The 12,184-nt window shown below is 39.5% G+C and overlaps 1 protein-coding gene and 1 long non-coding RNA gene across 2 annotated transcripts in view; one reads left to right on the forward strand and one right to left on the reverse strand.

The window, feature by feature from the left end:
• The window catches only part of LOC108638938, a 45,352-nt gene extending 38,768 nt beyond the window's left edge, over window positions 1-6,584 (reverse strand). Inside the window, exon 1 of the long non-coding RNA XR_001920163.2 lies at window positions 6,500-6,584. This is a non-coding gene — a long non-coding RNA (uncharacterized LOC108638938). The remainder of the gene's footprint in view (window positions 1-6,499) is intronic.
• Window positions 6,585-6,668: 84 nt separating this feature from the next.
• FHIT (fragile histidine triad diadenosine triphosphatase) overlaps window positions 6,669-12,184 on the forward strand; it is a 543,072-nt gene continuing 537,556 nt past the window's right edge. Inside the window, exons 1-2 of the mRNA XM_018068744.2 lie at window positions 6,669-6,719; window positions 10,825-10,908. Of these exons, the coding sequence (XP_017924233.2) occupies window positions 6,700-6,719; window positions 10,825-10,908 (104 nt within the window). The 5' untranslated portion in view covers window positions 6,669-6,699. The remainder of the gene's footprint in view (window positions 6,720-10,824; window positions 10,909-12,184) is intronic.

Here is a 12,184-nt window from a genome sequence, read left to right on the forward strand (position 1 = left end):
AACATTCCCATCTATTGTCTAACAACTTTTGTAGATAACATATGTGATGCTCAACCCTTACTTTTATATTTAATTATTGTAATATGTGTTTTAGTTGCTGTGGTTCCTCTCAAAACTGCCTAGCAGATTTTGAAGGTTGAGTTTTCTGTAGTACATGAAAGTTTCCTTGTGTTCTTTTTTGTGATAAAGATCCAGTTCTTTTTATATCAAAATGATCTTGCTTAAGGTTTTTGTTGCTCCTTTAGTTAAACAGGCAACATATACCATCTTTTTTTTTTTTTCCCAAGAATTGCAGAAAGAATTGAAATAAAACCTGAAACAAAGTGAAAATCTTCACTGCTGTTTTCAGAAAGAGGTAACGAACAGTGATGGGAGGAGTGAGGTAAATACTGAAGTCTTTATGTACAAACCAGTTTGCTTTTCTGCCTTTTACACTGCTATTCTATGTATCATTCTCTAAAAGTCATTGAGGGTGTTCATCACATGGTATCCTTGGAAAAGGCCCTCTATCAGCTCAGGCAAGCAGCGTTCTGAGAACCCAGCATGCCCTCAGGATCTGTGCATCAGATACCTGGGAGTGTGTCCTTTGCCAGTACCTTACGATTGCAACATAAACAGAGTTATACCAATAGTAAGGTCATTTAATAATATAAACAAATGTTGGGCTTTCCCTTAAGCTGGTGCATCAGCACTGGCCTTTTTTACCCCACTCCTAGATCATTCTTGCAATCATGAGCCAGTCAGCCCTCTGAGATACCCTTTCTTCTCAAAACTGAAGGCTGATACGTCAGCTCGTCTTTTCACATAACACATATTTTTACAGTATCAAATTAATCTAGCCCAGATCTTTTGAGGAAGGAGTATGTGACATAACTGTGAGATAACTAAACAAATTTTTATGGCTGTAGGCCAGAGTTCTAAACAGGCAACTCTCATATTTTACAGACCAGGTCAATTTTTTTCTGCTGGGTTACCTGCTTTACATAGAAATTCCATAATAAACATACAGAGGTGGTGGTAAAGAAAAGAGGCATAAAGCTCTTTCTTCTTTCATTTATGTTCCTTGGATGATTTTAAACACATCATCAATCTGTGTTTTTAGGCTAGAGGCATTGTGCAAACTGAAAATACTTGGGGTTAGAAGGGTCCTAAATGTTCTCAAGGCTGTATGGAATGAATTTTTAAGAAGAAAATTTTGTCTTCCTGAATGGCACACAAACTGTTTTACTTAGTGCCAAAGTTGAGGAGGGTGCAAAATTTCATGAAGTTGAGTATCTTTAGAGATTTATTTGCTACATGTTCAGCATATTAACTCAAAATAGTGTATTTCAGGGCTTTTTAACATGAAGAAACATACTCCCAAGGTTTTATACTCTTTGTTTCTTGCAATTCTCAAATTTGACCTGGATTAGAAACTTAGTCAACAATATGAAATAATTAAGAATAGAATGGAAGAAGGTGAAGAAAGGTGAAAAAAACCTGAGTCTGGATATAGCTCTTCCAATTAGAACATTTAGTGTCCCTTGTGTGCACTGAGTATCTTCAGTTGCCAGAAATACTTGTGTAAAAAATACATTAAGGAATTTCATTGCTCCTTAGTTTCAAACCACAAAACTGGCATATTTGAAAGAGAAATTTCCCAGTATCAGGAGACAAAGATTGGTCTTTGTTCGTTCAAAGGTACATTGTTAACCATCTAAAGAATTTCCTAATTTATGTGGTCTGTACTGATTAACTTCATTCTTGACAGAGACAGCTGCTATTGCATGTGATGACAAATGAGACTCCCTGCTATGCTGCAAAGTTTTTTGACTAAATTGGCTGGTTTCCTACTAGTCTCAGTGGCCACAGAGAGCATGAAAAAAACATAAAAGACAGACCCCTAAGGAGTTAGAAAAATATTAATGGTTTCCAATTTTTTTTCCTTCATATTTATTAGTCAGCTGAAGGATTGGGCTTACTTTATGGTGTTTTTTAGCTGTTTTGCTGTTCCTAAAATTTGAATTCAAGTTATCAAGCTGTGTTGATTTGAAAATTGGTGTTTATATTTTATTAATTGTATTGTGTGCTATGACACATGTCTATGAACCTGCATCAATTAACCAGTTCCTTTTTTCAAGATATGAGTGTTGTTTCAATTATCCTTTCGAAAGTTTATTTGTGACATGCTGTAATTATACCTTGCACATACATTTGGTAAAGTTTCCCATTGAACTGAGAAACTGTGCACTGTGTTCACAGAGCCCAGCTGGTTGTGTTTGCTGCATTAGGCGTGCTGTGAAAGCTTGTCCCTCGTGCTCCAAATGTAAATTGGACACAGTTAATTGCACCTACTGCTGGTGAGCAGGTTCAGAGAGTGCCATTTCCACAGGGAAATGTGCCCACACTTCTCATGCTTAGATGTAGCTGTGAGTCCTCCTTCAGATATGCTTCATTATGGGCAGAGAGAGACTTCGTGGCCAGTGCTTCTTATGGCAAACAAACCCATTTTGTGGTTTACTTGGTGATATAAACCTGGAAATATTTTTCTGTGTTGGATATCTAATGTTTCTCATTACTTTCCGTGCGAAGCCCACTTTCCAAAACACAAGTGCTGAAACTCTTAAAGTAAAAGTAAATTATACTCTTCTGCTGTTTGTAGACTCATTCACTCAGGAGGGAGGTATGACATGTAACCTAAAGAGAGGCTGCAGGTCTGTGGAGCAGCTGCAGTTGCTCAGGTAGTGAAGAGGAACATTCAAAAAAAGGATGTGGTGCTCACATTGAAAATACAGAACCATTCGTGGATGCCTTGTGGGTGCAGTCACGGGAAATGCAGAGGGTGTGAACTCAGCAGACATCTGGTGATGACAAGCTAGCAGAGAGGAATTAATGACTGGCTGCACAGAAGGGCTGCTTTGGTTCGATGCAGGATCGTTGTTACTCTGCCAAACCCATGAATATTCTTCCCAGTTTTGAGAAAAGAGAGATGACTAAGAGCAAGTTAGAAGAAATGGCCAACTGGTCTTAAAGAAGTAGTTGGTGAGTTTGCCAGTGGATAATACATTGTGGCTTGAAGAAAATACTTAGTGAGAGGACACCTAAATCACAGTAACAAAGAAGCAGCCATGGGAGTGATACTGTACGAGTCCTTCAGGCCCAGACTCCCTAAAATAGCAGTAATCCAACACAATATAATCTCTGTATCCCATCTAAATAAAATCAAAAAATATAGCTTTAGAATTGAATACTAAAGAAAGAAAACAGTGAAAATTTCTTTAGAAAGCCCTATGATGCTTTGTTGCTTTTCTCATGGGTTCCTTTTCTGAAGGTCTCTTCTCACAGAATCTTGAGGGTTGTGAATATCATTTCACATAGAAAGAAGAAACAAACACACACTTTAAGTTGCAGAACCCAGAAACAGACCATGAGAAGAATCTCCTTGTTACATGACAAAACTGCCAGCCTCTGATTCACTAATACCATTTTTACTTCTTCAGAACCACTATGTTCCTACTTCTTGGATGCACAACAAATATTAAGGCAAAAGGCAGAAGAATGTTTGAAAATACATGCTGTGTAACATCACAGTTCTGAGACTTGTAATTTAAGATAATTTAAGATAGTTTCATATTGGAAACCAGAGAATTCACTGAAAAATAAATACCATTCCAATCCATCACAGAGGCAGATAGACTTTCATATATCACTTTGCAGGTAAAATACCTTCTATGAAGACTTTACTTACTGAAACTCTGACATTGGCAAAGACAAGATATTAAAGACTTGTGCTCCTGCTGAGGATTAAAGGGAGGAAAAATTTGTTACTACACAAATATAAAGCAGCTCAGTATAAAGGAACAAAGTGAAGTGCCCCATCAAACAAATAAGCAGCAGTGACCTAAAAGAATGTTTTCCTGGGATCCCTACCAGGCTTTTCTTCAAGAGATTTCATGCTCAGCTGAATGTTAGAAGCAGATTATCTAGAAACACACTTCACTTCTGCTTATGGATTGTATTTGTTTTTCTCTGTTAATAAGAGAATATTGAAGCTGTATTTTTGTAAGCCAAGGCTTTTTCTGTAGCAGTAGCCTACCTCTTCCCACGTTTCTTACAAATCTTAGCAGTTGTAAGTATTTATGTAACACATAATCTCTGGTTACAGACAGGGGTTGCAAAGTTAGAAGGGGAGAATTATGTCTAGAGCTATTCAAAGAGATTAGAATTTGCAGTTTGTTTTCAACACTGTTGAATAACAGTCAGGGTTCATGTTTTTTTTGTTTGGTTTTTTTTTCTCTTTTTTTCTTTTTTTGTTCTTTGTTTGTTTTTTTTCTGGTTGGTTTTAAAACTTTCTGACATATTTAAGCAGATTTGCTGATGTGCTGCTTTACTGAAATCTCTACTTTTCCAAAATAGACTCCAGTACAGTGTTTGTTTTCATGGAATCACGAGCGTGGCCCTGGAGTAACAAAACAATAACAAAATAATAAATTCTTATCTTTGCCTGCCAACCTCAAAAGAGGCAACGTTTTTGTATAGTAGTTTAAAATACTGAGTAAACAAGGGATAACACACATAAAAGGATACATGAGTGTATTTTCATCAGGGTGTGATGGGCACATCATCTCACACAGTATCCCTTGATTTGGAGAACTGTCCATATAGAAGTCTGATGGTCTTTGCTTTTACAAGTGATATGGTCTCCTTAACAACTTACGGCAGTAAAGCATGTCAGGGAGGGAAAAGTATGATCCCTGCAGGGTGGGATGAGCTGAAAAGTCAAATAACTCAAAGAAAGCAAGGTGATGCAGATTAGGCTGTTGAAGCCAAGATACAGACTTTACTGTTTTCATGTTCCTTGTGACAAATGTAGTCAGTTTTGGGAAACGGAGTCACTGGTAGTTGCCTGCTGTACTGTTATTTATTAACTCAGTTCAGTGAGTTCAATAAGACATCAGGAAAACTACCAAATCAGTGCAAGGTAATAAAACCAATGGGAAACTGTAGTGTCATTACAACCACCAGGACTTCATGCTAGGACTTCAGGAACATAAAGAGAGCGAAAAATTATTACACCGAAATTAGCGTTTGCAGTGACTTGGTAACTTGAGGCAAAGGTCTGTCTGCCATTCAGGGTGTAACTGCAGAAGATAATTGAGAAATAAGATGACCCTTTGATGGCAAAATACTTCACTAGATATGGGAATTGTACACACTGTGTTTGCTTCTGTAAAGAAAATGAGTGCTCAGTATGTTTCTCAGGATCAAGTGGACATAGGAAGGGCAGCCACTGCTGGATTCTCAGTTGCATAATCCTAGAAGACAGGTGTATGGACCGTAAAAGGGACATATCTGGGGGAGCTTTGCAGATAACAGTCTCAAGGGACCTGTCGCTGTGCAGTGCCACAAAGGGCTGACAAAATGTGTAACAGCAGGGAGAATTGATTCTGTCACTTCAGTATGGAGTGATTTTTGGGATTAGGCTCGGGACTTTGCTTTATGGGAGTACAGATACCTAGGCATTACTCACAGCAGTGGCATAAAAAGGCAGTCTTGGCTCTCTGTTGGCATTAAGTAATAATGATACTTGATACCACATTCATGAGTTGGTGACAACAATGTCTTCAATATGTATGTACAGGGTAAGTTATGACACTTGCACTATTGGTCATTATTTGTGGCAGTGCTCATTCATACAGCAGTAAAAGTGCCTTTGCATCACTTCTTAATGGTACCAGCTCCAGCAAATACATCAAACCTGTCTTTCATACTAATTTTCTTTAGAATATAAAATAAAGTTCAAGGTTTGGGCTTGAGCCCAGCATCTCTGATTGCCTGAAGCACTGGAATAAAAGTAATGTTCAGCAACTTAATATACCTCTATATACCTAAAAGTAGCTATTTAAGAGAGCTTTCTTGGGTACCTGGCTGAAAATGAACTTTCTACACACCAAAGGCCCATTAGAAACCTGGCTTTCTTTTGTAAGACCTTGTCTTCACTACAAAAGCTCAGTCCAACTTAGCAAAAGGACGGTACTAACTATGCTTTTTTTCCTTTAGGAAAGTGGTGGACGGAGAAATACTTGAAGGCAGAAGCTGATGATGGTGCTGGATGTGCTGCTCTGGAAGGAGCCGCTGGTTCAGAGCGCCCTGTGTGAGTCCGACCCCGAACTGAGGAGCTCCAACAGCCCTGTCTGTGCCAGGGAGATCAAAAGGGGATCAGCGCTGCCCGCACCGCGGCACGGGCGGGGGAGTCTCACCGGCGCTACACGGAACCAAAGATTAAAGCCACGTCAGAGGAAAGGAAAACTATCGGGAATGTTACAACTCTCGCCTCCAGTGTGGTCCAAACCAGACACCTGGGCAGCAGCACAAACACGGGACACACACCGCGACATCACTTTCCCTATTTGTAATCCTGTGACCTCTTGCGATGCCAAGTCCACACAATCTGTGAGGCTCAATTTGTGAGACCAGGGCACAGCCCCAGGTGCGCTCCTCCTCCGCTCCCCAGCTGTACCTTGCCCGTGGAGGGAGGGCTGTCACCGGAGGGTCGGCCACCGTGGCCAAGGAGCCGCTCCCCTCACGGCGGGACACTCCCGGCCGGCAGCACCGCCCTGCCCGTGCCGGCGGGGGCGGCTGAGGGAGGCTGAGATCAGGGAAGGGCGAGCGGGACGAGAGAGCCCCGCCCGCCCCGCGCTGCCATAGGCGGCGCTGCGCATGCGCGTCACTGCGGGAGCGTAAGTCTCCATTTTGCTCCTTTCCCCCTCCCATTCCCTCCCTCTCTGCCGAGCTTCCCGGCGGGGGGAGCGGGCGCTGAGGAGAGCCGGGAGCGGAGCGCTGTGCCTCGCTGCCCCCGCACCTCACCTTGCGCATGCGCAACTGCGCACGTGCCGCCTCCCCGTGCCCTCCGTGCCGCCCCCCGGCGGGTCCGGGGCCGCCTCGCTGCCCCTCCATCCTCCCCTCCCTCCCATTTGGGTATCGAACCGCCCCACGGGAACGGTTCGCACTAATTTAAGTGTTTTATTTGGTGGGACCGCTTGCCCACCACCTCTCACTCGGTGTGCGGACAGGGACCCTCGGTCTGGGCAGAAATACAACAAATCCAGTAATACAGTGTACTGCAGCAAATCCCAGCAAAACCAAGGCAGTCATTGAAATGACCAGCCTATGTTTGGATCGCAGAGTTATGTTTAAGTTTAATGGGTAAGGCACTAACGCTTAAAATCGTTATTGGTGCTTTACGAGCTTTGTCCCGAGTGATGGATCAGGTGCTCTCAGAGCAGTTCCGAAAGGATTTGAGCTGATCGTGGGCAGGCTGGGTGAGAACACAGGGCAGAGGGAGCTGTGTTTTCCCAAGGATACCACGTGTTCAAGGAACAGATTCATATCGCAGATCTTTCATAAGTCACTGAAGAAATTAGTAAATTCCAGAACTTAAGAACTAAAAAAACACCTGCCCTCTTCCCCCCCGCACCTCCCCCACCCAAAAAAACCCCACAACTCCACTTATTCTTGGTTCTAGGCTGAAGCCTAAAATGTGAGCTCAGCGATGCTCAGGTGAAAGTTGCTTTTGAGACAGGAAACACATTTTAGGCTCAGACTATTTTTGTGGGCTTTAGTGTCATTAAAAATCGTTAATGATTTGACACTTAAAAACAGGAATATGAAAAGTTCAGTTCAAAGAATATGTGCACACAATATGTCAATTGTAAGCAGTTTGCAGCTTTCTGAGTATTTAGTTTTCAAATGCTGGATGCTGATGATTCAAGTAAGACATTCCAGAGCGTGTGCTAAGATCTTAGTTTTAAATTGAATCACTGAAATGTCTAATGGAAAAGTGCCGCTAAATGTTTTTCCTTTTTCCTCAGGACAAGATGTCTCTTATCTCCAATAAATAGCAGGCCCCCAAATTTCATAACCTGCTTTCACATTTCCCTTCAAATGCATTTTTAGACATTCTGAGTAGTTTTAAATCTTTGAATGACAGCAGAGTAAAATTCCTGTCTTTAAAAGGTACATTCTGTGTGCAGAAAAGAAATTCTCGTGCTTTTTTAATTTATTTATTAAACTTTTTTCATTTGAGTTCATTTTTCAGGGTTTTTTTTCCAGTTTCTTATAGTTTGTTACCTCTGTTATGGTATATGTCTCAGTCTGAGTGCAATGAGAAGAGTGTATTACAGAAAGCCTGTAGTAATAGTCAAATATTTTAGTTTGACAGCCTTTGAATTGTATGTTTGCATTTTCCATTGGCTTTGCTAGTGACTTACTTAATATTTTTACATGTTGTGAAAACTGGAGGATATAGAGATGCTATGGAAAACAATGGCTTAGGTCAACTCATGTAACTTAATGTTGAACATGAGATTATCCACTTGTCATGCATATTACAACTGTGTGTGTACTTTATAGGATTTGCCTTTTTGTAGTTACAATGTATAATCCTCTCATATTCATTTTGTTGTCTGTCACATGAATCCTTTTGTGAATTTGCAGTAAATTGAATTATTCAGTTTTATACATGTCAGTCTTTCTTTCTTCTCCAGTGTCTGCAGCTTCATTTATGTCAATTACATTTATTTATATTATTTCATGTATTTATAATTTTGTCTATTTCTGCAAGAGTTAAAAATACTGTCACTTTTCAACTGTGTCATCTGATTTATGTATAGAATGTCATTAGTGTGTATATAAACAGCTTCAGAGGAATTGGCTATGTTTACTACAGAGGCCCAAATGTTGATATATTAAGCCTGCAAGAAAACTGTTGTTGACTTCTATAGCTCAGATTCTAACATGAGACTGATTGCAAAATGCAAATTGATTATTTCCAAATATTTTGTTGCTGTATGGGCAATGTTTTATTTTGTGCATTAAGATTAATTAGTTCTAAGTGAAACTTCAGTTGGGCAGTATAATCCATATTTTCTCCTTTTAAAAATAATACCTTAAATGTCTTGTTTGCCTTCCTGTGGCTTCTTCACTTACATTTAAATTATTCTTGCAGGGCTACATGTTTTTTTGCTTTGCTATTTCCATAAGCTCTAGGGGAAAATGGACGCTTTAAAGAAGGTCTTAATAAATTATGTTCATTCTTCTTGTCTTTCTCTACTATACCAGTAATTTATCAAATAAAACTCTTAGATATGTTTGGCACAATGTGTTCTTTGTGCATCCTTGTAGTTTATAACTCATGTTTTCCAAGTGCAGAGTTAAAATGCGTATGTAATTGGATTTTTTTGTTTGCTTGTTCTGTTTTTCTTTTGATTTTTTTAATTTTTTTTTTTTTTAAGGCCTAAAACCTAACCAAATCTGGTTTTGTTTTATTTGGTGCTAAAATGTGTGCTGGGTTCTTTTGGGTGCTTGAGTTTATATGAAGGAAATACGATTACCCCTAAAGTTACAGGGTAATTCTGAGTATCCATCGTGAATACCCAATGTCAGAATTGGAAACCTTTCGCTTTGGAGTGTTTGTAAGTTGTTGTTGTGAAGTAGTTACCTCTTCATGTTATAATGAGCACACATACGAAGGATAAAATTGGGTTGTATGAGAAGCAGCTTCATAATCAGCATTTAGAAAGCTTTACTAGTGAAAATGAAACCTGGGTTAGTTGAACATGATTCATGTGCTTTCTTTTGTTGTATCTTTAAGCTGGATCTAGTCCTTTTTGTGACTAACCCCTCCCTTTCTGTGTTGATTCAGTCTTGGTGGTGACTGTGCAAGTAAATGTTGCTCATTTTCTCAGAAGCCAATCAGTGACTCAGCTGTTAAAAGAGTTTCTGCATAACCCCTTAATTAAGACTAATTCCTCCTCCCCTTCCTTAAATGTCAGGACAGTATGTTAACTGTATTCCTACAAGGAACAGATTGGAGAGTTGTTACAAAGAGCTCTCCTCTCCTGGTGCTTAGAGGGGAATCCCATCCCATGAAAGGACCCTAAATGGAGGTTGAAGAGACTGTGGTCCCTCAGGGAGATGTGTCAGAGAGGGAGGCCGAGGTTACCTGCAGAGAGGAGCGGGGGTTCCTGCAGGTGGTTGAGGTAACAATGAAGAAAAGACTGGGTTTGAGTGCCTTGGACTTCGTTATTTTGAAAAATACAACTCCACCCTCAGAAGTTGAAACCATTAACATAAGAAGTCCTTGAGCTACACAGCACAATGTATTAATGGTCTATTTTCTATTTTACTTGTTTCCCCTGTTTTCAGGCGAGGTACAGGAGATAAATATTGCAAACTTCATGCTTGTTTTCATGGATACTCAGCTTTAATTATGTTCATCTTTTGCTATTATGTTGATATTCCATCACGAGTGCATATCACTGTGCTGGATTTCAAGGATCTGGACAGTAATCAGGTGATTTGTTAGCTGCATTTCAATGGAATTGCTATTTATACTCAGCCAGAGATTTTGCTTTGATTGGCAAAAGGAACATTAAGGAATCATCCTTAATTCTTTAGTTAAACTTTAGGCTAAGGTGGTGTTGAAAAGAGCTTGACAAGCATAGCAATTCAAATAAAGGTAAACCAGTATTCTGGAGGCACATCTTCAAGCAATCTAATTATAATTGTGGACAGTGTATTATTGACATTTATAAGGAAGAGCTTTGTTGACCAGACTCCTTTTTACTGCAAGTGATTAGAAATTTCTTTTTCCTCCTGTCTTAGTTCTTATATGTAGAGTGGTGTCACAGACCAAGTAGAGTTCAAAAAAAAAAGCAGGTTTTAATAAAGAATAGGCAAACCAGCTAATACTATTTGCAAACTCAGTTTTCCTTTGTTAATACTTTATGCTTGTTAAAATCAGCTGCTGATACTGGACCTTTCCACTCTTATTTGCTTTTCCAGATCTTGGATTACTTCAGCTTGCTCCTGCCAGTTGCTCTGTTTAAGTTTCCAGTTTCAACTTCCCTGGAGCAGAAGACAGGCAAGGTAGTGTTCCATTGTACCTTTCAAGTGACATGTTTTCCTTGCAAATATTTGTAATGAAGACCAAGGTGTACTGAATGAATATTTAAAAATACTCCTGGTAAAAGTAGATTAGAGCACTAACTCCTGTGAAAAAAGGGACGAGCTTGGGACTACAAGTAGCTGTATAAATAGTGGTGTATGTTTGCTGGCCCTGGTGCCACTCTTCAGGCAGCAATCCCTGGATTACAGTTTATTCTTGCTTTATACATAACACAGCACAGAAAAGATGGCTGTGTTGTAGAGATTCAGAATACTGAGTTGTCTTTACCTAAGTGAAAGCTTTTGAGCAGTAATGCCTTTGGTAGTATTGTCTTCTCCAGAGGAGTAACAGTTTCCTTCATTCTTACTGAAACTGCTCAGAAAACCACAATCCTGTCACATTAAAAAGAGAACCCAAAGTGTAGGATTCACTTAGAATAATTATCAACATGCAACTCCATAGCAGAATTAAACATTGGTATTTGCTGAAAATCAAATAGATTATCATGGCCATAAGCCCCTGGTAATTATTGCTTTCTGTGTCTTAGGAGGAACTTGGAAAGGTCAGGCATATTCTAATGGTCAACAGTCAATAGATGGGCAAAATGTAGGACTTTGGGCAGATCTCACATAACAGATGGCTAATATGTGGTTTTCCTATGTTAAAAACCCAGGTATGCTGTAAATTGTATTTCCTTTGGGGATAGAGGGTTCTATTCCTTTGTGCCATGAGAAACAAGAGTATCCCTGGATAGTCAAGAGGTTTGGGTCGTGCGAAATCTGATTCTTCAAAAACAAATGCAAATTCTCAAACATGTAAAATTACAGTAGATTTTTTCAAATTTATAAAGTACTTCAAAAGGCCTGCTCTATTTAGAAGTGGTGTGGCTATTCTTGCAGTAAACCTGAAAAATTGTAAACAGGTCTTGGCAAAAGAACTGGTTTTAACCTTTGAGACAACACTAAAGAAAACGATCTAATTGTGGTGTAAATAAACCTTTCTATTTTATTGAGAATGTGTGCTTTTCCTCTCATTGATTTGCACTGCAATATTGAATATTCCCAGTGTAACTCATCAGATTTGCATTGTAATGCAACCAAAATCAGCTGCATTTGTCAGCTTCACATCTCTAGATACTCCAAAGTACAGATTTTCTGTATTGGCACTGCAGTGCTGCCTGTTACTTTATCAAAATAGTGCTGTGGCATACTGCATGAATAGTCAAAAACATTTCTATTAATTCTTCTGAACATAAAT

This window comes from Manacus vitellinus, unplaced genomic scaffold, assembly GCF_001715985.3.
Source record: "Manacus vitellinus isolate BGI_N305 unplaced genomic scaffold, ASM171598v3 scaffold_14_pilon, whole genome shotgun sequence".
Lineage (NCBI taxonomy): Eukaryota > Metazoa > Chordata > Aves > Passeriformes > Pipridae > Manacus > Manacus vitellinus.